This window comes from Zonotrichia leucophrys, chromosome 1 (genome assembly GCF_028769735.1).
Source record: "Zonotrichia leucophrys gambelii isolate GWCS_2022_RI chromosome 1, RI_Zleu_2.0, whole genome shotgun sequence".
Taxonomy (NCBI): domain Eukaryota; kingdom Metazoa; phylum Chordata; class Aves; order Passeriformes; family Passerellidae; genus Zonotrichia; species Zonotrichia leucophrys.
Window position 1 is genome coordinate 82,835,755 of NC_088169.1, and position 25,747 is coordinate 82,861,501.

A 25,747-nucleotide genomic window follows, 5' to 3' on the forward strand; every position below is an offset into this window, starting at 1 on the left:
AAGAAAGTTTATTTTACTGCCACCATCCATTTAGGTTTTGGGATAACGTATGAATTACCTGAACTGTATTTGCAAGATCTTGGTGAAATCAATTTCTTTTGCACAGGCCACATTGGACAATATCCTAGCCTCTATTTGGTTCAAAATCCCTCTGCTGGGCTCTATTTATGTGAACATATGATTTTTGGAAATTTATTGATTGATTTTTTGGAATTTATTTGTGAAAGGCTGGAAATCCAATACATAAAATGATCATCAGTTGTCTGAGCATGAACCAAAGACTCAAAGGTTGTCTATGGGCAAAGATCAATACAGCTGTGTGGGTATAAAATGAGACTTCAATACTTGTGCCAGTTTGAGTATACCTGAATAATACAGTAATTCTGGGAGCCAGTGCAAGTGTCCTTATTAATCAATAACCTATTGTAATAATCAAGACTCCTTTAACCTTGTTCTGAATCTTCAAATCTCATTAGAAGAGTGACTTGCTGATTTGCTGACAGAAGGTAAAAGTTTTTTTCCTATCACTTTTCTTTATTTTTAACTTTTAGTTATGTATTGCCTCTCTAGGTAAGTGGTGCAATCACAACCAGTTATGCAATTAGACTAAACAGATGCAACAAAGTGTGCGTAATTTTGATGACAGCTGTATAAACCTTTACTGAACTATGTGTATGAGTGTTACAACACATATGCAAGAGAGAGACTTGCAATTCATGCCCATTATGAAAATCATGTCTCACAAAATAAAAACTGATGAGTCCATGGTAAAAAATCTGTCCTTACAAGCTTGATTTGAAAAACAAATCAGAACATTTTAAGTTACAGAGCTCAAAATAAACTTTGAATCATGGTTTGATTAACTGGTCCAGGGAAAAGTCAAAATCGGCTGTGTGTGTCCTTATCACAAAAAGAACAATTTTCTAGACCAGAACTTTATACACCACTCTGCAAATGTGGCTTTACTGCTGAGAACAGGAACAAATAAACCAACACAGACTTCATAAGAGCGTGGCTGTGTGATTCAGCAGCAGCTGTGTAACAACTCATCCCCTTCAACATCAAGCCAGCATTTTTTCCTGGCCCCAAAATACTATTATTTATACAGTGTTACATTCTACTCTTAGATGTGTCTGTGGTTTGCCCTGAAATTAATGGAGCTGAAGGTTATCTGCTGGGAAAACGAATATCCCACTGTTGGTTCCAGCCCTATTTTTTATAATAAAACAAGTGTTAACGGCATTGGCAGAAGTAATCTAGTTTACTTTTTGCCACTTCTTGTTAGTGGCTTAGAAGTGGTCAAAGAATTTTCTCTTCAGACCACATTGGAGGACTTTCAATTATATTTTTGAAGTAAAAAAATATCTGGCTTCTGTTTTTAACCCTGGAGATATAATCAGTACTTCAGCTAAAAAAATTTTAAGAAATGCATTTTTTTAAAAAATAATGAACACATCAGAATATCTCCTGGAAAAAGCCCAGTTGATTTGTGACCCCTACCCTATTCCTCACTGTCCAGGTCACAGCCTGGATATTTCTCAGAATCCTTCAATATTGCTGGTTTGGAATGGTTCTAGGAATGATCAAGTAGTACAGGTTTTGACACTAGCTACTTTTCACTAAATGGTCATCATAAGAAGCAAAAGTTAGAGAAATATGTTAAAACAATTGCCAGAGACCCACTAGAAAAAATGCAGAACACCTCACTCTGGACTTCAACTGGCCTGTTTTTATAGGGATATATGAGAAAGTCTGCAGGAGAACACCCTGTATTTCCCAGTCATTTCTTGCCCACACTTGTTTTCTTTGTTTTGGCCAAGGTGTGAATTGATGATTTCATAGAATCATGGAAGCATAGAACCATTTAGGTTGGAAAAAACCTAAGTCCTGCTCTGCCAAGTCACACTAAACCATGTCGCTGAGCATGTCATTTAAATCCCTCTAAGGATGGTGAATTAACCATGTCCATAGGCAGCCTGCTCGAAGGGCAGCCTGCTCCAATGCCTGATAACATTTTCAGTGGAGAAATTATAATCTAAATCTTCCCTGGTGCAGCTCAAGGCCATTTCCTCTTTCTGTTGCTTGTCACTTGGGAAAAGAAACTAACTCCACCTCACTACAACCTCTTTTCATCTGGACCTCATCAGACTTCTGCTCCAGACCCTTCCCCAGCTCCGTTGGCCTTCTCTGGATGCGCCCCAGCCCCTCAGTGTTTTTTGTTGTAGTGAGGGGCCCAGAACTGAGCACAGGATTGGAGCTGTGGCCCCAGCAGTGCCCTGTACAGGGGACAATCCCTGCCCTGCTCCTGCTGGCCACACCAGTGCTGATCCAGGCCAGGGTGCCATCGGCCTTCTTGGCACCTGGGCACTGCTGGCTCATGTTCAGCTGCTGCTGACCAGCACTCCCAGATCCTTTTCCACCAGGCAGCTTTTCAGCCAGCCACTCTGCCCCAGCTTGCCACAGTTCAGAAAGCAGGGGGCAGGCAACTGTTTTCCTCCTGCTAATTTTCTGGGGAAACAGAAAAGAAAGGAGGCACAGGGACAGGATCACAACCCCGTGAAAACCCCTTGATTCCTCCAGTGGTTTTCTATTTACTCCCCATTAATTTTCCAGTTTTACTTTTTTTCTCCTTTGCATGTCAGCAGTATGCTCTATGTCACCAGTGCACAGTTTGAGGGCTAGATGAGTTTTCAAGTCAACAGACATGGTGTCCCTGCAAAACAACTTGTAGTTGTGTTCCTCACAAGCCTCACCTTGAACACACAGACTCTCCTCAAAGTGGCACTACAGCACACTGAGAAACAACTCTGCAACATGGCTGGGTCCAAATGGAGTTAATACAAACTTGGTTCTGTGGCAGTGGCTGATGCTGAGCTCCATTCCCAGCTACCCAGAGGCAAACAAGAATAGCAGAAATACTCACTGCACTCCTTTTTTTTTTTTTTTTCTTCCTCCATTCCTTAGGAATAAATAAATCAGGAGGCAGTGAGGAATACTTTAGGAAATCTTTGAGGAATATGTCTGGTAATTATTCGTCCCACATCAGAGATGCTGATAAGCTTTTATAGTGCAGCACCCTTTCTCAAGAGTCCCACAAAGTGAGAACTGTAGTGAAAAGAGAACTTCCTTTGACAGGCCTCATCTCTTTTCTCTCCAGCCCTCACAATTTGTTGATTTCACTCTCAGACCACCTGCCTCTCACTCTCATTTGATTTTTGTTTGTTCCTGACACATAATTTGTCTAAGGGAGATTTGCTGTGATGAGCTGTGCAATGGGATGTACTGTCAACATATCTCAGATCTCAGATCTCTTTGCCAGAAGATTCAAAGGCTAATCATCTGGACTTGGGAGGACTTTAATTCTCCACAGGTGATATGCTGATGTACCATAGCCAGGTGGAAATTGAACACAGTCAGGTTAGACTTCAGGTGCCACCATGGCCATTGGAAATAATAATTTCCATGTGGGAACCACAGCTGCTAATTTGTCATGGTCATGCCTTCAAATATCATGTTAGCACACTCCAATGAATCCTTAGCAAATGAAATCAGGCCCTTTGGGCAACAGGTTCTGTATTTTAAAGCCTCCCTCATTTGGCATAACCTAAGATGGTCTTCCTCTGCTTCTTAATGGCATAGCTATCCTGTGGGCAGAGAAGAAATCCCTGCCAGCATCTTTTCCACCAGACAGAAGTTGTTGGAAATACCAGTAATGTGTGGGAAAATCCAGCCAACAAGAAGCTGCTGGAGTGAGAGCACAGCTTGTGCAGATGGAAACCACTCTAGAAGGAGAGTGACTGCCATGGGCAGCTGTTGCTCCAGCACTACTTTTTCTTCCAAGTATCTGTGTTCCAGCTAACTTTCCCAAATTGTTTCTACTACCTTTCTTGCACCTTAAAAAACATACTTTATTTTAAGCTATTACACAGCCAATGAAGGACTGGCTACCTGGCCTGTCTGATGATTAAATTTGGTAACAGGCTTTTGTGGACATGCCCCAAATATTTGGCTGCAGATGGGCACTCCTATTAAGGCTGCTGTTTGGAGCAGTTCATCAATCTACATTCTTCTCTGGGCTTCTACCCTGAGCTCCCCCTGAAACATTCAGGTCTGGATGAGATTTGACTTGTGCAAACTTTTGAAAATGTAACCCTTTGATTAATTTCTGATTGTAAAGTCAGAGAAAGAGCATGTTAAATCTCAATATAAATATAATCAAAAATAAAGTCTGCCTTTCCTCCCAAGTGGAGGGCACATTAAAAATAAACCAGTTCAGAATTGGATCTTGGCAATTCAAGAGCGCCTACCATTTTCTTGTGACTCTGGCAATTGTTTTCAAGGAAACCTTTTCAATACAAGAGAATACAAACTAATTTACCATTTCAGAATAGGATAAGGTTAGCTGTTTTGCTGAAACAAACCAGTGTTTATCAACAGAGCTCAACTGCTGTGTTATACCAGGACTAGTAAACATGAAGTATGATACCATTGATTACCTGAATGTATGTGGGTGCTTAGCACAAGTGCTGAGTGACTGGTGGAAAACTTGATTTGTTAAGCAAATGGCTTGAATAAATGAAACAACTGGGTGATCTAGCAAGCACTCTGTCATTGTAGTTATCTTTTATTAAATTTCTAGTCATTTATTTAATGCCTTTTTTTTTCTGTTTTTCAGAATATCCAAAAAATAGTGATTTTTTTAAATTTATGGGCATTACTAAGAGTTACCCAGAACATACAATCTGCCTCTTGGTTATGTGATCACATGGAGTCTGTAAATCCCAGCAAACCAGACTGCAGGGTTGGGACCCCCATCTACATGGTATCAGTGACATTCAGTGGCAGTGCCTAAGCAGTGAAGGTCTATCTTACCTTGGTTTAAGACTGTAGTATGAATTAGGAAATCTGTACTGTCAAAATTAAGGGCCCAATAAAATTTCTGCTACTGTTTCTTAGCCATCCATATAGGCATGCAGAAATGCAAGAAAAAATTGCGACCTTGTAGAAAAGATCCCTCTTACAGATTTGACTATGGCTGTGCAGTAACTTTACTCTTAAAAGATCATCAAGAAACTTCCCCCCACCCCCATTGAAATAAACTTTTGTCACTAAATGAAATAATCCTGACTTGCATAGGCTACCCAAAGCCAGGTTTACTTTTATGTCCCTCATACATCATAAGTAACAACCTTTCTCCCTTCTCTTATAAAGTTTGCCAATTTTCTTTTATAGCTTTGTACTCAAGACATGGTCATAAATTTGAATTCCAAGCCATTTGCTCCAGTGATCTTTTTAACATTAACAAAAGAGTAGCAAGGAGAGAAACAAAATAAAAGAAACAAAACAAGCAATGCAAAATAAAAGGACTCTAATGAAAGCAGTAACTTACTGTAGCTACTTTCACTATCGCTGGCATTAGAAGAAACATGTTCTGCAAGAACAGTACAGCAAATTAAAGAACATAACCAAGCACCACAGAGCTGCAGAAACTTAAAAGAACTGCCACAGTCATGCAAAGGTAGTTATGCAGAGCAGAAAGAAAAGCTGTGCAGTGACATCACCCGAAAATGCTCAGATATTTTACAGAGATAAAATGAAAGCTTTCTCTCTTGTGGCATTTCAGAAAGAGACTGTATGTATTAGCTACTGATATGTGCCATGGCAAAACAATGTCTTTTTGTGATAGACAGTAAATGACATCTCTGATAACTTCATTTCAATGCATATTATGATCAACTTGGATCTCTCTTGATGTCTTGAGCAATTTATTGAAATGCAAGTGTCTGCTGATATTCTGCACTATCAGTGATGTGCATCATTAATGCACTGAAACTATTTCTGCTAAACTTCTAGCCTGTGTCTGTCTTTAATCACTGTGCATTATCCCATAGGACTGTGCACAAAGATTAACAGATTAACATGGCAGTTATTTTGGTATGAAATATTGTAGCTGCATCTAATCTATCCTGTCCAAACAGGGGAAAAAAATAAAGAAGACAAATCCAATTAAAAAGCTAAGGAAAAAAAAGAAGAAAAATATTTTTCCAGATATTGTCTAGCCTCGGGATTTGAGCTGGAGTTTGAAAATCTTTAGCAGACCAGTCTGGATGGGTGAACATGAATATAAGAAATATCATGATGGGTCAGTCTTCTGGTTTGCTAATTCAGGTGTTCTGTTTCTATAACCATATTATTGAAAATAATTCCAAAACTGTAGTCAGCAGACTATGGACAGTAAGAACATGCTATATGCTCTCCAGGAGGTCTGCAGGACCACATTAAACAGTTTTTTTTTCTGGCAGAAATGCTGATTACTTTGCACCTGAAAGATCATTTGGCAGTAGAAGCTTTTCAGCTGGTCCAGGACATTTAGAAGCCAATAATGGCTGTACATCTGGGAGCACCCTGGGTTAATGAGAAAGGCAGGAACAGTGCCAAAGTTCTCTGCAAGGTGCTGCCTTCCATCCACATACCAATCTAATGGCTTAGGGTTCATAGATTGGGAATGGTGGGGCTACTGGAGCAGCAAAAATGGGAAGGGATGACATCTGATAAAAACAGTAATGGGAAACCTTGATCTTGGGCTTAGGAAGAAGCTTTTAAAAATTCAACTCATATCTTGAAGAAAACAGCATAACTTTCAGACATTTCATAGCAAGTTAACAAGGGTTATCTCAAAATGATGTGCTATACAGGACCCTGAACAACTTTATTTAAAAATAACAAATATCCTTTATAGTAACAACTGTCATTAAAAAGCATGTCTGAGTTGAAAATTAACAAAATTTGGATTGGTGGGACTGTCTAGAGGTGTACCAGTAATTTAAAACTAGGTGCAATATTAATACAGGCATTACAGCCTATACAGCACCTTAGTACTACTTTGTTCCATATCAATTTGCAGAATTCAGGTAACTTTTTCAAATGGTTGGATGTTATGGACTATTCTCTTTGTAAGGACACATATTCAGGAAGGTTGTCAGATCTGAAGTATTTTACTTTTCTCTAGCAGGGAAGGATCTACATTTGTTGCTAATGAGCTGCTATGACACTTAAATGATCACAGAATTGTTAAAATTCAGGTGGCAGTGACATTAGCTGTCTATCACTGACAAAACCAGTCTTGCAGAACTGTTCTTCCTGGTACAAGAGATAAAGCTTTCATCTTTAAATTGTGAGCCACTGCATGGCGTTAAGTTAAACCATTAAAATGTTCCTTCAACAATTCAGTCAGAAACAGAATAATCTCCAAAACTGTGTGCATGGATGTGCATTCCTGCAATTAAAAAGCACACACAAAACAGTAGGCAATGCAACATTAACACACATTTTGCTCCGATTACTTGGTGCTTAAGAAAAGGAAAAACAACGGAGGAACAAGTAGCCAAATGCATGCAAGTGGCATTTTGTTTATGTTATTTAGCTCTGGATACAGAATTTAATAAAGCTATATATGTGGAAGTCAGCAGCAAATATTTCATTCTATGCAGTTTTTCTGGTTCACATTTTGAGGAAGAAAAATTGTTTCTGAGCAATTATCTGACACATTATACACTCTGCAATGCCAAGTCTTGAGACAGGATTGCTGCATCAGAAAAAAAAAAAGATTAAAGTTGTGTGACAGAGAATAGGTTGCTAATGGTGAAAACTGGTCCAAAATTAGCTTTGGAAAATGCAAGATCTTCTCTAGCCTGCAAATGACTTCTTCCATTAATAACAAATACTAATCTAAAAATTCAGCAAAGTAACAAACACTCCCATGCAAAAAGCTGAAAATGCAGAAGCAACAGCATAAACTAATTTTCTATTGATCTCCTCAGGATGTGATCATGTTAAAATGTTTAATTTTCCCTTTAGATGGAGAGGAAGGGATTGTTGCTGAAAAGAACAGTCTAGGCAACAAAACACGTTCTAGGTATGCTACTCTACAGAACTGCCATGATGGGAACAATAATATACTGTCAGAAACAAAAGGTGTTATTACAAAAGAAGTGAAAGTGTCTGCTTGATACACTGTATGTTATTTAATACCGTCATGCAGAACAGAACGATTGAAACATTTGTAAGGCATTCACAGCTGGGTAACAAATAAAACTCTATCTTGTGCATGCTAGGAGTGGAGGGTCCTCAGAGAAGAAACAGAAGCCAAAACAAAACAAAACAAAAAAGGGTTTACAGTGACCATTCCTGGGAACTTACTCAGAGTCTTTGTTCCATAACCGTCGTCACCTAATCCGGGGATGTCCTGCACGGAAGTCCCCAGAGAGAGCAATGAGAAAGGAAGAACAGCCGCAGAAGAGGAAGGAAGAAGTCAGTGGAGTTGAAATGGATACTACCATGACTGACCATGTAGATTGAGCAATCTGGATCCCTGCCTTTTCTTTATGAAACAAATTTAGACCCAATTTCTATGGAAATTCAGCCAAAGAAAGAGGCAGTGACTGTGAAATGTGCCTTTTGGAGCTGTGAGGAAGAAGGAACAACCAGATATATAAAGTTCCAGAAACTATCCTCACTGGATAAATTTAGGACAGAATTATTAAGGAAAAAAAAGTGAATATTTGGGCTTGGGACTAGCAAATATTTTTAATAATGCTGGTTCCCTATATACTTTAAGCAAGGAATAAATGCTTGTGGTGGTACACATTCCAAGAACCAGTTTAGTTCTTTAAGGTGTTAACATGGTTGCTTCCCTTAACAGTTAGAACTTCCACAGAAGCTGCCAATGGAAATCAACTTGGTGAAAGTCAAAGGCAAAAAAAAGATTAGATATTTTCAAAACTAATTATTTTAGTATGTGAAAGAAACCATGCTTGCCTTATTTTGAGCCAATTCTGATCTGGGAATATTTCTGAGAGACAATTTTGGATTTATGACAGGTGTCACAACAATTTTGAGGAGCCGTATTTCTGCTTCCAAAAGTTAAGGTCACTGCTTTATTCTTCTGAAAATAGTGTTTCCAGAGATGGAAGGAGAAGCTGGATCCAAACTGCAGTCATACATTGGTCACAGTAGTAATACCTCTCCTGCCTGCCTATGACAGATATTTGCCTAGATGTGTGGGATACTGGCATCATGCGTGTCACCCATTTGTTGTGCTGCTGCATGTGACATCGTCTCCAAGAGGTTACTTACGTTCTGGATCACTTGTTTCCTGCTCACTCTGCTCCTTGCTCTTGTAGAATGGGAATTTTCGTGAAAAGATGAAGTTCTTTTTACGCTTGTCATTGAATGACTGTGAAGGAGAAAAGGCATGGGGCAAAAACAGGGACGTCTAATTGTTGTCACACTCATGCTGACAAAACAACTAGTTTGTAAAAGTGGAGAGAACTGTAGTGACTCAAATCAGCACAAACTAAGTGGCTGCAAAGAATCAGAGGTGTGGTGAGGTCTGAAATTTAAAGGCAAAGCTCCTGAAGACCGGATCAATTTGACTCCAGAGGTCCGGAGTTACAATGTGCAGCTCCTTACTTGGAAACTGTAGTGCTTGGCTTGTTTGGATGAAGGGCTACAGATGGTTCAGCATGCTTCGGGATCAAGGCATCCATCTTTAATCACAGCAGACTGCGCACAGAATTAATTAGCTCTCTGAAAAGAACAGGCTGTAATGTGGAAAGCAGAAGCCTTTGATTTGCTTATAGTGTGTGAATTCAGCCCTGTGTTAATTAATATTAAAATTCTTTACTGGTAGGTGCTGTTGATTTCATAATATCTTATTTGGCCTCATTATTGACAACTTCTTATGTGTGTTTTAATGCTTCTTTCAAACATTATGAAAAAACCCCAACTTTATTCTATTTTATAGATGTATATTTATGCATTAGGTTTCACTGGATATACTTTTAGTTCCAAGTGATTTAGAAATCTGATTTAGAAAGTGATTTAGGAATTCTGCTGATAAGCAGGATTTCATTGCATGTTGATCAACATATTTTGCTGTAATTCTTCAAATCAGAAATTAATATGGAAGAAACTGGTGTTTCTTACATGATAAAACCTTTGACTTCATAAACAGTTGCAAGGACTTACAGGACTATCCTGTGTAAAAACAGGATATGCCTACTTGGGACACTTATTTCAGATACTAAATAAGGAAATAGGGTCCCTATAGAGTCAATTGAAAGAAGCTGGCATTCTTGAGTGCACACAGAGCTGCAGACTGATCTGTACTGTCAGTCAATGACCTATAAAGTCTCTTATATACACAGGACTTTGCAAATGATGACCTCCGAGACAGCAGAGACCTTCTTAAGTAATTTAAAGGACCAATCTCATATGCTTGTCATTGCTCAAATTGAATATAACCAGTATTTGGCTCCAGTTCTGCAATGGAATATATTTTGAGTCTTAGAATACAATTTCTTTCCTTACATTTTGAAATCATGAAATAAAATGTGGTTTAAAATATGTATTTCTGACAGATGGATACTGAAAATCTGTTGAAATAGTTGCATACTCATGTCACGAAAGTTTCATACCACTTTTACATTTCAAGCATATTTAAAGTTTAGTAACTGAAAACAAAGAAAAAATGCACATGTAGAATAAATGATCCATGAAAATCTCTCAGAGTATGTAAACATTCAATGTGAAATTAAAGTGGAGGTCATGCACAAATAATCCAGACAGCATGCAAATTCAAAACAAAGCAAGTATGAAAGAAAGCCAGAGGGAAAAAAAAATAAGCACATGAAGGATTAAAGTAATCTATGGATGAAAGGAGGACTGACATGCTCATTACATCACTTTAATGACCCAATGGACATAATTAAATTAAAATGTGTTTTCTGTGATAATTTCTTTTACTTTTCCAAAGAAAGGAATGTAGCATGTTAACATTTCTGTTTGTGAAAATGTTGTTTATCATGATTTATCTGAATTTGACATAGTAATGCAATTGGCACTACACACTTTAAAAGGGAAAAAATATATATACAAACAATAACACCTCAAAAAGCAAGGGGGTTTTAAAATTACAATAACTTCATTACAGCACTTTGGAATTCAAGAGAACGTTATCAAATTAATAAATAAATATGCCGTGTTTCACAGAAAATATAAGAAATAACACTTATATATTGTTTCAATTTTTTCCCCAGTGGTCTAGAGCAAAAACTTCATAAAGTACATTTTCACCAGAAAAGCATATATTATTTTCCCATTTCTGCATGATCTAACAGTATACACCAAATTAGACAGATATTTTATACTGTTATATACACATTTTCTCCTTTTGCTCTTTCAAGTACTGCTTTTTTAATAAGATATTGTTCCACTTCAATTTGGATGACCAAAATCTGGCAATTTACAGCACATGACCATCATGTGTGATTATGTCACTGTATTCACACTAGTAAAAAGATTTCTTCCTAAAATAAGGCTGATCTAATCATATTAATATCCATAAAAAAATATGTTTATGCATGTGATAATATTTCTATAGATTAATCAATGTGTATATTCATGTCAATGACCTTATATACTAGCATGGTGTAGTCAGAGGGTTTATATTTTAAATAACAAAGAAGCTGTAAAATATTATAAAACATTAAAGTGGGTCTGGCTCTGCAAACTTATAGAAATAATTAGTCCTTAGTACTAACTGAATGAGCAGTTAGTTTAAGAAAACAAGTGTTTGTTTTCTTAAATTAAGTATGTTTCTTCACAAGGAATCAAAGACAAGAGCCTTGACTTTGGTTTTGCATGCAATATAATTGGTATTGAAGTCCGGCTGATGGTCTCCACCTTAAGGATATGAAATCCTGTTGACAACCCCAAAAAGGTTTCTAAAAGATATCATGATTTGTATCTCTAATGAATAGAGAGAAGGGGCTTGGCAAAGAAAGAAGAGGGAGACTCACACAGAATAAAACCGTATTTTCTATGGTACACACCATGTTAATTCCAGATTTTGCTCCATTGGTGAAAAGTAGAGACCAACACTGAGTGTGTATTTTCTTTTTTAAGAAAGGATCACGTGTATGAGGATCTGTAGCTAGGTTAAACTCCAAATCTCAGATGTATTTGAGAAATTTTATTTCAGTACAATGGAAACTTTGGACCTGTCAAATACTCTGGAGCCATAGGCTCCATATGCTTCTGGGAAGCTCTGAAATAGATGTAGGATAAATAAGACAGAGTTATTTGCCTACATCTCTCCACCTGATACAAAAGTTGCATGCAACTGGAATTGCAATTGTGATAGCAAGCTTAGCCTGATTCAACAGCGTTTATGCAGGCAGAGTTTCTGAAAGTCAGTGAAAAAGTGCCTGAAAATGGATTCCTTGTAAGTTGCAGTTTTTTTGCCATGATAATGTAAAAACTTGTAATGGCAAATAACTCAGGCATTTCAGTGGCAGTGAAAAACCTGTACAAGAGATTATTTGTATATGTCACTGCCATCACACAGATCACCACTAACCTAGGCAACAGCAGTAGGAGGCACTTCAAACAGACAAGTGCCTAACACTAAAAGGCAAATGAAATTTTCAATTTGTTTGACAACAGAACAGTGACATCATTCACAGCACTTGATCTGCAATAGAAGAGTCTCTTCTCAGAGAAAAAAGGGGAGGGAAGTGTTCACTCATGCCCTGAATCCTTGTTCGATACTACTTAAGCATAGATTGTGTTTTGAAGAAGCCAAGAAAAATAATTGTGATGTGCCTGGAGCACTGTGGCTTGACCAAGTATCCCCAGATGTCCCTGGTTACACATACCAACCTTCCCTGGTTGTGACAGACATTAAACCTCTGTGTGTTTCTGCTTCTCAAAAACCCACTTGGGTACTTTTTTGTGTCAGCATCAGTTTTGTATTCTAAATGTTCTTCCCTAGGCTCAGCAGCCATGAATATGTTACTCATCAGCTAATAGGGTAGTGTTTTTTAAAGGAAATTTTCATGTAATATTAAATAAACAAACCAATCTCAAAATTTTCTTTGTAGTGGTAAACATCACAAAACACAGTAATTTGATAGTTTTACCATACTGTAATAGGCAACTATATTGTTGTTTACTTTGAGCTTCTTCCCACATTTTTTTTCAGAGTGTAGCTGATTCAACCCCTGCTATTTAGTGCAGATGGGATCTTGACACACACACAACTTGTCCTCTTTAGGCTTTGCAGAAGATCCTAAATATGTTGGGGAAAGTTTTTTTTTATGGTGATCTAACAAATTTGTTTTCTCAAAGCAAATAAACTCCCAACTGCTTCAGGAATGCTTTCTTTTGCCATTTCATTCAACAAATGCTAATCTTCAGTCATCAGTGGGGAACCAGAGTATAGGGACCACCTGAGAGAAAGCTGTTCCAGATCACTGGCTGTGAAATTCTTTTTCACAGGGTGTAGATGGATTTCATATACCATCTAATTTTAGGCAAGTTTGAGATATGCTTTAACCTAGTTTTTATATTCTGTGATTATGTATGTCAGTTTTGTTCTCAGATTAGTCTAGCAGTGTACATGAGAAATTAATTTTACTGCTTCTTATCTGCAATGTGGTTTTCTTTTTCTTTTTATTTAATACCTGATTTTGGCCTAAGCCAAATGAAAATTCCTCATGTACTCACCCTTCTACAAAAATCTACAAAATTTATTATCAACATTATGTCCTTGCAATCCTTTTCTCTATATTTAACTGACACTTTTTATATTAAAGAGATTCATTTACTCATTTGAATACTGACTTTAATAAAAGATGGAGTACTCAAACACTGTTAAATCCCTATATTTAAATATTTTAATTTTATAGATCGCTATAGTATATATTTTAAATCTCTCCCATCCTACCAAAAATTTGCACTGATGCCAGAAAGAAAATATTTGAACTGTAACATATACTCAGTGTTATTTCTCCTTGGAAGCATATATATCACCTCACTGGTTTTATAGTGGGCTTTTTCTCCTGGCAATCCCAAGCCATGATGAATTTGAAATCTCAGGTTAAATGATTTGACCAAGTCTAGAAGTTGCCCCTGCTATTGAGCCATTCCTGCTTTCCTGGTGTGACCCCAAACTGGGCCATGGCCTGGGCTCACACACACAGAAAGCATCTCATGGTGTCCCTGCAGACATGCAGAAGATAAGCTGAGGAGGTCTCAGTGGCAGCTGTAAGCCTGGCTGTCCAGGGATCACAGAGTAAATTCCCTGAGATGTGGATCTTCCATTCTCACTCTGCACACAGAGTTAAACCCTGGCAAACAGCACTAGCCAACTTCCCTATGATTTTTTATGAGATGCAAGGGGAAGGACATCCATACTCTGTTGAGTTCAGCCTTTAGTTTTCTTAGATACTTCAAGCCTGGGCTACAGTCATTCCTTATTGAATTTTTGTACCATAATCTGTTTTGATAAGTGAGAACCAACTGGGTGAGAAGAAGTTTAGATGAAAGTAACTCTGCTTGCTTAGTTTTCCCATGAAGCTGTAGGGAGATTTGGGTGTTGGCAATCCAAGATGAAAAAGTAAAAGCCTGATTAAAAACTCATGATGTCTAGCTTCTCCAGACCAGGGTAGGGTGGCTTAGTATTCATAAGTATGAAATTTTAATTCTTTTTTTTTAAAGACTGAATTATTGCTTGCTGTCTGCCAGCAACTCAATTTTAATTCCTGAAAAACAACAGTTATAACCAACATAAACTACCAGGGGAGAAGAAAGACTAATAGACTTTGAAGAAAACACGTAAAATCAGTATTTCCAATTTTGCAAAGCTCTATTTAACTTGGTGCAAGGTATGAAGGGAGCACTTTTCTATGCTAATTTGCATGGGTATATCAATGTTAGCAAGATGAAAGAGCAACATAAAATCTTGCTTACGTGACAGCCAAAGTAATTTACACTTATCTGCAGGTTGTACACCACAATACAAGTGGGAAGGAATTGTTCAAACAGCAGCACTGGAATTGATAGCATGAAAATAAGAAAGGGCAAAGCTCCTTGACAGCGAAATCAATTTGGATGTAGAATAATCTGCCCCAAGGGGAGTGAAAAGCCTAGATAATTTTTTCACATTTAAAACAAATCTGCTAATCTTAAGTACTGTGGGGAATAACACTGCAGTGCTTGGAGAGAAGGGGGTGGTGAAGGGAAAAGAGCTAAACAGCAATCCTCTCCCAGCTCCAACATCTCTGTTTCTGTGATGAGATGCTCACAAATGCAGCATCTCAGAATTGTGCTGTGGTCCAGTGTGGGCCTGGACCTAGCCAACCTCACTGCAACCAAATGGGAACTGTGAAGGTCTTCCTCTCCTTCCTCAAGTCTCCAACTGAAATCAGAAAGTGTTTTTGACATTGTTCTAAATGTTCCTCTATGCTGCTCAATATTTTTTCCTGACAAGGGACTTTCCCACTTAGAGCTGATGTATGTTATTCATGCATTCAAGTGCTGTGCACTTGTGCAAGTGCCAACCACTGCATTAAATGGACCTGCATAAAATAAGTTGCAAAAAGACCTTTATTACTCTTACTTTGTTATGGAGTAGTGGAGAAAGATTTACAATACCCACTTGCCTTCAAACTGTACTTATGGAAAGAGAGTTGGACAAGATAATCTTCCGGATTTCCCTTTTGAGTTAAAGGAAGAGTGACTGGTATAGCAGGATGAATTATGGCAAGGGTCTGGCTCAGCAGACAAATCATACCAGGTTCTTGGTTTCAATTGAATACATTGATTTATTTAGGCCTTACAGCTAAAGTTAAAACAAATAAAGGCATGGGCAAACAAACCCAAAGCCAGTTTCTAAAAGACTCGTTTGAGGTTTGTTTAGGAGGTGAAGCTCCCACATCTTGCAGTAATGCATCTCACGGCCCCAGTCTCACAAGCAGGATATCAAGTTAGATGGACTTTGGCAGTTCCTGTGTCCCTATAACCTTCCAAACATGGTCTCTGAGTCACTGGGGCAATCACTGAGCTGCTTTAATTTAACTGAATCAGAAAGAAAGATGTGAAATATTGAGCATGTCTCTTCCAAATGAGTGTTGATGATGATAAACTCCACACTTCTGGATCTTTGTGTGATATCTTACTAGAAGAAAATGTTGTTGTCTTTTTAATTCTTTCACAATGTCTACTGCCAATACTACAAATTTTTCTTTTCAACCAATTTTTTAGAAGAAAACCCAAGTAACTATGGAATTACCTATACATACATACAAACTTCCTGCTATTTATTCTGGATATTAGACAGCTAGTTATAAAAATAGACCACGCATGCTCAGCACAAATTTCTGCTGGAACAGCTTAGAAGAAAAACAATTAACTCTCAGCTGTAAACTTTGGTATTTTACCTGTGCTAGCAAATTTTCACTGTGTTATATTTAAGCTGTGACTGATTTAAACATTGCACCACATATCTTTTTGTCAGCGACTTTCCTAAAGATTTCTCTTACCTAAGTAGGGATGACACAAACTTCTTGTGGGATAGGAAGTACAACTACTCTAGTCCCTAATATTATGACCACCTAAGAAACAACATTATCCTATAAATAAAACTCCACACAGTTATCAGAATTACAGAAAAATTACAGAAAAAACAGTAAAATCTGAAAAATATCTGTGCTTATATTGCTTACTAAGTGAAAAATGACTCTTTTAGTATTTAATTTGAGTGACAAGATGCCAATAGGCAGAAACGTTATTAATCATCTTGATAAATTCAGTGACAAATCCTTTATTTCTCAAATTTCTACTCTGATCCACTTTGCTTACAAATTACTGGCTGATATTTAGAATTTGTCCTTCTCAACAAAATGAAATATGGAAAACAGACACAAAGATTTTTTACTTTAATATTTCTTTCAATTTGAAAGACATTTTTTCAAACACTCTACTGGATTTTTGAAAGAATGCTACAGAAACAAATTTCTTCACTTCAGCTGGGTAAAAGCCTCAGATTTGACTTGACAGTCATTTTTTCACAATTACTAGAACTGATTCACCTTCTTAAAACCAAGATTCTTCAAGGTGCATCAGTTCCCTGCCAGAGCCAACACTGCTGCCATGACATAAATTAAAACTGATGACTCACTTGTTTTCCTTTATTTTTGACTGTACCTGGACCCAACATACATTATTGCTAAATTACTGCATGTCTTTGGAGAGTGCCTCAAGATAACCTGGAACAACAAGAATCCATACAGTTAAATCTTTCTGGCAATGTGCTGTTTTATCATTTGAACTTCATTTGATTACTCCAGCACATGAGTGAAGCAGATGCTGATGACAGCACTATTTCTAATGCACCTTGGAGAAATGCTGAGCAAAAAGTGTTCAGCTCAAGGGGAATGGTCAGGGCAGTCCAATATTGCAGGCTCAGGTCAATCCAAAAGTGCAGCCAACATCCAAGACCTGGCAACAACTTCATCATGAAGACAGAGCTGTGGAGGATGTGAAAACTCATGGAAGAGTAAGGGCAGTTGGACAAATGAGATTCAGATTTTCCTCCTTGTCCTGGCTACAGAGAGGGGGTGGACTTTAGTGCTGTGAGTGTGTGACCAAGTTGTTGTTCTATACCACATACATCATCCCTGGGTTGTGAGGATTCAGCAGGAAAAGCTGGGTACCCATCACTGGCAGTCATCCAGTGGGAGTGGCTTATTTGGAGTTTAATTTACTGCTGGTTTTAAAACCAGCACACTCCTATGTGGGAAGAAGTCACCTCCTTCCAGAAACAAGTTGTTCCACAAACAAGAACAATGCTGAGATCTGATTCTTCCATGACACCCAATGTTTAACCATTTTTGAGGTTTTAAAGTTTTTGACAGAACTTAAATCCAACACAAAAAATCCATAGAATCATAAAATATCCTGAGTAGGAAGGGACCAACAAGGATCACTGAGTCCAGTTCCTGGCCCTGCACAGAACCATCCCTGAGTCACACCATGGGTCTGAGAGGATTGTCCAAACACTTCTTGAACTCTGTTAGGCTGGGGCTGTGAGCACGTCCCTGGGGAGCCTGTTCATTGCCCAGCCCCACTCTGGGTGAAGAACTTTTCCCCAGTATCCAACCTAAACCTCCCCTGACTCCAGGCCATTCCCTTGAGTTCTGTCACAACAGAGAAGAGATCAGTGCCTGCCCCTGTGCTTCCTCTTGTGAGGAAATTGTACCCTGCAATGAGGAATGCCCTTTGCCTCTCAGGAATGATGACCCTGAACACTACAGAATGAGTGCTAATGGGCTCTCCAAATCAGCAGCTTTTTGAATGTACTCAGATTGTGGTTTTTCCTCTACTTTTATGTTTGTCCCAGTACCAATCATTTTAGGAAATCTGTTAATTGTGTCTAATATCTTTAGAAAAGAAGGGCAAAGAAAAGTTGTCCAAAATCCACTGCATATGTGGAAAACTTTCAGATTATGGACTACAGAACTGCTTCTCCCTAAAGGTGAATCTTTATACTTAGAAAATTGAAGCCTAGTAAATAATTGATGTTAGAAAAAATCTTCATTAGGCAGAGAGAGGGTATAGACAGCCTAATATACTGTTATGCTTTTTTTCAGTCAAGGATTAAATTGAGATAATTGACTTTTTCACTGCATTAATACACCCTGGTAAACCACTAGCACATAAGCTGTACCTGAGAGCAGGGCAGGTGTGACTGCAGCTTCTGCTTTGTGACAAAGACAAATAATCCAATTTCCATAGACAGTCATAGAAGAAGAAATAAAAACAGGATTAAGCTGTAGCAGTCCACCCTTTCTAAGAATGAGGAGAGTGAGGCACTGAAGTGGGCTGTTTGGGAAGAATATGAAATATCTGTTGTGGCAGGTCTTTAAGCAGAGATTAGACAAATCTGAAATATAGGAGAAAGTTACAGAAGAAACCCTCAGGGCAGAGGTGACCACCTGAGGTTCCCAAAGACCAGTTTTGCTTTGTTTGGATGACTAGGGCTGAAAATATGATGATTTTGTAGAGCATAAACGGTTTGGAAACATGTGGGTTTATTTGTTTGGCTTTCTCCCCTGCCTCCTTTAAATGCTTAAAACTGTCAAAAGTGTCCTCTGTATCAAGTTCTGTTGGTCACTGGATTTTGACACTTGGAGGAGAGGTGCATTAAATATGCAGAAGGTTTTGTTTACCCCAGAATACCAAATTTGCTACCTCAGTCAGGTTTCAATTTCTGCTTTCCTGCCTCAGTGCAATGTTGCTAAAATGACAATAAAGCAAGAAGATGACCTTACATTTCAGGTATCTGTGGGATCTGTAAACAGAATCTGCACATAATAAATATTATTAAGTGCTATCAAACTTCTGACTGTCGTAATAAATTCATTCAGAGGCAACTGAAGAGGTGGCTGAGTGTGATGTAGGTGATCTGACAGGAATCTGAAAAGAGCTGTGGATGATAAGCTAAGTCAATTGAAAAGAGCCCTAATGGGTAGTGATGGAGCAGTGTGGTGTGGCTCACAGCCCAGGACTTGCACTGCTGATGAGCAGCAGAGCTGGAAGGGGTTTTGAAAGGATGGGGCAGTCTCTTTTCTTGGCAGGCACCTCATCCCTGTTCAGCACCCTGCTGAGCATCCTCACCAGGGCAGGCACCCATCTGGGAATGCTTCCCAGTAAACATGGGCTGAATATCTCCCCACACTCTGACACACACATTAAAAATGGAAATTGCAGGAGACATCACTTTCATTTCATTGGGAAATGAAGTAGAGTATTTGTACATAGGAAAATATTCTGGAGTCACTGGTCAGATAAGGTGTGAAATGAAAAGGCATGTGGTATAAAAAACCAGTTCTCTGTATAAAATTAAGTTCTATCTACATTTTTGCTGACATTTCAACACATCTCTGGAAACAGGCAACACCCATAAATATTAGTAAAACTGAGGTGTTGCTAAAAGACTTCCCAAGAGCTATGATTTCAACTGTGGAATATTTTCAAGAGACAGTCAAGGGAGTGTATGTGATCTGACAGGGAGAAAAGCAAAAGGTGCTATTTTTGTCTCCTGAAAGACCTGTTGTAATTACAACAGTTAAGAAAAAAGCAGATTACTGGCTAATCTCTTTCCCTCCTGAAATATTTCTGTCACTTGACACTCTGTTTGATTCACTAAAAACTCCAAAAAGCCCTCAACAACTCTGGGTTTTAGGATTAGAAAAGGAAAGGCTATTTTTGTTCAGTCTGGAGCCAGTGGTAGGGAGAGTTAACAAGAGCTCAGTATGCTGGTTTGGTACATACATAACCCTGGTCACAGCTACTGACGTGCTCTGGTCCTTCTGATGCAAAGATCAGCATCAGAAGATACTTGAGATATGATCTTGAGTTCAACATAGCATAAAATATACTTTTTAATGAAGTTTGTGCTTACATAACTTCTTTGGCTTCCTCCAGCAAAAATATCAGACATAAAACGTTGGGCTGCTCCATTTTCCACTGATTATCCATAGACCAGTGAGCCCCAAAGACTGAGAAAGCAAATGCTTAGGAAATCATAAGTGTGTTATCTTCTCTTCATTTATTTATATATATATATAAACATTTCCAGTGCCCTGGAAACCCTGTCCTTTGCTGCAGCAGAGAGTGGCTCTAGGGAACCAAAGCACTGTAGTGGTGGATTTGATGCACCAGCCACCTTCAATGACAATTACAAAAATGCTGACATTCATTACAACAATTATAAGAATGAAGATAGAGGCTGAACTTGGTCAACACAATAGAAGCATATTCTTTGCTTGGTGAAATGAAACCGTTTATAACTGGTTTTGTATAATTTTCCTTACTACATAGATGTTACCATCTCTAACTGGTCTGATATCTTTAAAAGTGTTAACAGGGCCTGGATGCTGGTGATGTCCCTGAGCTTGAACAAATAAATTTGTCTAGGTCAGAATTAACAGAATGTGAAAGAAACCCTGTTGGGTTAGGCCAGAGATCCAGTTAGCCAAGTAGCTTTTTGGCCCTCTCCAATATGAGATGTTTAAAAGGAAAAGTAGAAGTAATATGATCCTTTCCCTTTTATAACATCTCTTCTTGAAAACAACAATATATTCTGAGTTACATGACAAAAATTTTAAAGTTGTCTTAAGTTTTGCTACTTACTAACCTACATAATTATTTTTCAACTTATTTTTTATGCAATATCCTGTAATAATGAGCATGGGAATTTAATTATGCATTGCATGCAAAGGTACTATCCATGGCCTTATTTAAACTTGAGACCAGAAGGTTTCCCTAGAGCTCCCTAATTTTAATTCACATTCCCTGTTTCTGTATCCACCCCGATTTTGTAGACTTTAATTTCACAAGGCGTGGATTGGAGGAGTCCAATGAAAAAAAATAAGTCATATTAATATTCTAAATCACATTTTTAAAAAGTGTTGAATTAATTTTATAGATGAAGTAACATACAAGTTTGGCCTGAAAAAGAGGAACTTTGGGCCTTTAGAAAGATTATCCTTTAGCTCTTCCTGCAAACAGGTTTGTCAACTATATTGCTGAGCATTCTTAAACACCTTTTTAGTGAGACACAAGGAGCTGATCAACTACAAATGTCACCCTATCTCTAACACTTTCTTTGCATCTAATTTCCAGATATGGGATTAAAAATGAGGTACAAGGAGATAAAAATGCATAAGACTTTATAAACTCGTAGAATAACTAGGCAGTTTCTGCTTCAAAATCATAGTTATATCAAAGACATTTTGGTATTATCTCAGGAAACCTTTGCTGTGGGTTATTAGCTCTTGAACATTGCTTCTACAATGGAAGGGTTAGTGAGATGATTCAGGTAAAACAGAAGTAAGGTACACCTTTACCTGTCCAAAACCCCCGAGGATTCTCTGCATTCAGTTAAGGGGTTTTTTTTTGTTTGTTTGTTTTCTTTTTTAAAAAATTATTTATTAAATGCTTCTATGCACATCTCATGGACAAATTTAGAAATATTCCATGAAAAGATTTCTCCCAGTTTCATCTTTAGAGTAAACTAAGACATTTACACTTGCCCACACAGTCATGAATGTATGAGCCAAAGAAGCCACAGACCCACATAAGCTCCTTCCTATTGGAATTTTAGCTTGATTTTGAAATAAAATAATTTTCCTAGGCCTACTGCAGCTGTGTTTACCTGGGCTAAATTTCTTCCAAAGTTGGAAAAAAAAAGTAAAAATGTAAAGTGTGGACTCTTAGACATTTTACAGCACTTCATTTTGGACACTGAAAGACAAAATAGAAATAGTGACACCTTCAATCCACATACATATGCGTGTACTTGAATATGTCATTTCATTTGGAAGGTTTGGTCCCAAAAGGCTACAGTGGTCTTGCCCTATAATTACACAATTTCCTAAACACTGAATCAAACACTGATGTTGAGTGGCTGGAAGATTAATGTTACACTGATGACAAAAATGGAAAAACAATTTGGGGAATCAAGAGTAATTAAATTCTTGACAGAATCACTTGAAAAGGGATCATTAGTTTTATGAATGAATTATTCCCCTGCAGTTTTGTTTATATATGGGAAATAGACATTTAAGAAGTGATTTCTTCTTATTGGCAATATAAAACTTATTATCTTTCAAAATAAGTGGCAATATTAATAGATAGAGTTGCAGAGTGGTCATTTCAAACTATAAAATGAAATTTTGACTTCTAAAGAAATGGTATGAGATGAATTATTCTTTTCTTAGTGCATTTTATTATGTATTTTTACTGAGTTATCCGCAAGCGCTAGTAATGTACAGTTCCATGTGCCTTGTAAGTCTGGAAAACTTGTTTCAGTCACTATTCAACAATATTTCAGTGAATATTCAAGCAATAATTTTGCATTTGCAATGAATTCAGGAATTGTTCTGTAGAGCAGTAACAGGGAAGTATTTTCAAGTGTGAAGTACTATTTTGCTGGCACGTAGACACTTAGGAACTTAGGAACTTAGGAAAAGACAGAATAAGGGAATTTTTAGTATTACCATTATGGAGGGAACCTGAAGGAAGAAAAGATTAAGAATGAGAATTTCAAACTATGCAGAAGATCACAGGAACAGCAGGTCTGGAAGGGACCTGCTGAACCACTTGGTCATTTCCCATGCTAGCACCTACCTACGGTCATGTTCACTCATCACACAGTTTTGGCCCTGCTCTGTTTTCTGCAGCCAAGCAGGACTTTTCCCTCATGGCTGCTGAATCTGTGTCTCCTAGTTTGCTCACAGAAGCCCTCAGTTGTAAATTCCAAACATGCCAACTAGATGGGTTTCAAAAATAAATCCCTGCAAATGTCAAGTATTCACTAGTGCTACAACTGCAAGCTACACTTCAGCAGAAAAATATACCTCAACAGCCAGGGCTGTGGGCATTTCTCCTGCTGTGATGCTTGCCAGCCAGATGGCACCAGGCAGGATAGTAGGCATTAGGCTAAGGAGACTGCTGACCTGGGCACAATAAAGTAGCTCTGTGAAGTGGCAGCAGCAGGAGCCCTGTTCTGTGCAGGCAGCGCTGCTGGAATGGAACTTGCATGTTTTGTGTTGTTTGGCCATGATGTCTGGTGTGAAACACACCTGTGTTCAATGTCTGTCACAACTGTCAATGCAGAACATCCAAAACCTATTTTTTTCTATCCAGGACTCCTTAACTTACAACCTTTGGTTTGTGATTTAACAGCCCTTGAAGCCAGGGAATTTACACGTCTGGTCCTATTTCATTAAACTGCTATCCATCTGCATTCATTTTTAAAGTCTTTTCTTCTCTATCCATCATTTAAATAAAATCACAGCTGTCATGAAATGCTCTTTATTTTCTTAGTATCTTCCCCTTAGGAGGCACTGTCATTCAGTATTATTATAAAAAGAATATTTAATTATTCCAAAGACTATATCATAGTAATCTCTGATCTACATTTCACTATACTGCAGGTTTTGGCTGCAACAACCTAAATATTCCTTATGTTGGTAAAATTTTTTTACTCTGGATAAAACAATTGTAAAGTGCAATTTCAAAAGGTTTCAGTATCTACATACCCCTTTTGCATCAATTACACCGGGTTTCGCGTTGAATTTCACCGTCTTCAAACGTGCACGCTCCTTTCTTTCAACTCTGGGGAAAAGAAAACACAAATGAAGAAACACACATTGATTTTAGCAGCATTTTGTATGAAATATTTCAACCTGCTCTCCCAAGACCATTGGCAGCTTACCACACCTAAAGTAAACATTTAAAGTGAATTTCATGCACTGAAAAGGAGAGGTCACTTCCTCAGCCAGGCAGCAGTTTTCTGGCAAATGCAGGACTGGGTCTGAGGAGCCTTGGCTGCCCTACACCAGCAGAACAGCAATGCCTCTCCACAGACATGGGAGTCTGGGAAAAGTATGCTGGGGACAGATTTACTCTCTCTGATTTAAGCTGTTCAAAAATCAGGTAACATTTAGAGTTCTATGGTCAGAGGAATGAAACGAGGACATGTCCTTACTCACCTTGATTAATGTGGACATTACTGTAAAAGTGATGTTACCTACCTTTGCAAAACCATCTACAGAATCTATCATTGACTGGCTCAAGTAAAAAATCTGATCATCTACCTGAAAGTGAAACACTAACCCTATTTGTTACGGCTGGGGATTGCTCTAGGAAATCTCCATTGAATCCTGCAAAGCTGGCTTATGAGACATCAGAATACATGCCTGCAAATCCCTTGCTTTCTAAGCCTGGGTACTAGGAATTCATAATTTCTGATAATTATTTTCCAAAATACAAACTCTAGAGTTTTGATAGAATGATAATTAACAGAACATGTTTCCTTCTGTCTGAGTAGGCTTATATATGCCCTCCTGAAACACCGTGAATGTTGGTTACTATAGCTACAGTTTAAATTTAGATTAAATGCATTTCTCTGTAAGTGTGGAATATTCACATGGAAACAGCTCAAGTGCATTTTTCAAACTAAATCTATGTTATTAAAAACACATGAACAGTTCAGACTTGAGCTCGCAGATGAAGTCCCTTGGTAGTACTGGTAAGAAATGAAGACTCAAGGCTGTGTAATTGCCTAAATAGGACTGAGGCTGTGTAATTGCATAAATAGGATGGATGCCTTCTGAGGAAATAATTAGCACAAATGAACACAATATTCTACTTATTAATCTATATTAACATTTAAACTCATTCCAGCCCTGCCTAACTTCCTAAAACATCTGCTTTTAACTTAATTTCTTATTCACTGCACAAAAAAATTTGGAAATTAATCCTGAAGAGTGTGTCTTATTTATGAAGTTTGTCATAACTGCTTTAGCAGTTGTGGAGGCATCGCTGCTTTCTAGAGGCATAGCAGACAGATGAGGAGCAGCAGAAACATTCTGCATTGCTCTGAGAAGTATTTAAGTAATGCCATTAAATGCCATTAGTCTTTCAGGCAAATATAACAACAGTGTTCATATATGCTCAGCATGTCTACTGCATGTTCCAAACATTTCATCCTCTGGCACTGTAGTGAGGGTGGCACACAATGTTGCCTCCCATTACCATTTGCATGACACCTTCCACAATAAAACTGTTCTCAGTTAATTATAATTTAGCTGAAATGTAAAATTACAAGCTGAAATGTTCTGTGTCTCAGGCCGACTACATTACTGTTGCTGCCTGAACTGCCAGTGAAATGGGTCAGCTGTTAGAAAAAGGCAAGGACAAAGTAAATGGGTTTGCCCAATTTATAACATAATCTCAAAGTTCTTCAGCTCAGGTGCTCTATTGCCTTTATGTCTTTGGTCTGGAATTTCCATCGTGGCAGTGGGCTGCTCAGGTGATAGGAATTTACCTCTCT

General features: G+C 38.0%; 1 protein-coding gene across 31 annotated transcripts in view; it reads right to left on the reverse strand.

The window, feature by feature from the left end:
* Nucleotides 1–25,747, reverse strand: part of DLG2 (discs large MAGUK scaffold protein 2) — a 990,031-nt gene that overhangs the window by 18,046 nt on the left and 946,238 nt on the right. For 24 of the 31 annotated variants that reach the window (XM_064719541.1, XM_064719525.1, XM_064719532.1 and 21 more), the window contains 2 exons: nt 23,952–24,027; nt 9,136–9,235 (listed from right to left, as the gene is read on the reverse strand). In XM_064719541.1, coding sequence (XP_064575611.1) covers nt 9,136–9,235; nt 23,952–24,027 — 176 coding nt within the window. Of the gene's footprint in view, nt 1–8,199; nt 8,246–9,135; nt 9,236–23,951; nt 24,028–25,747 lie in introns of all 31 variants that reach the window. The other 7 variants (XM_064719576.1, XM_064719560.1, XM_064719520.1 and 4 more) reach the window with 1 other exon arrangement.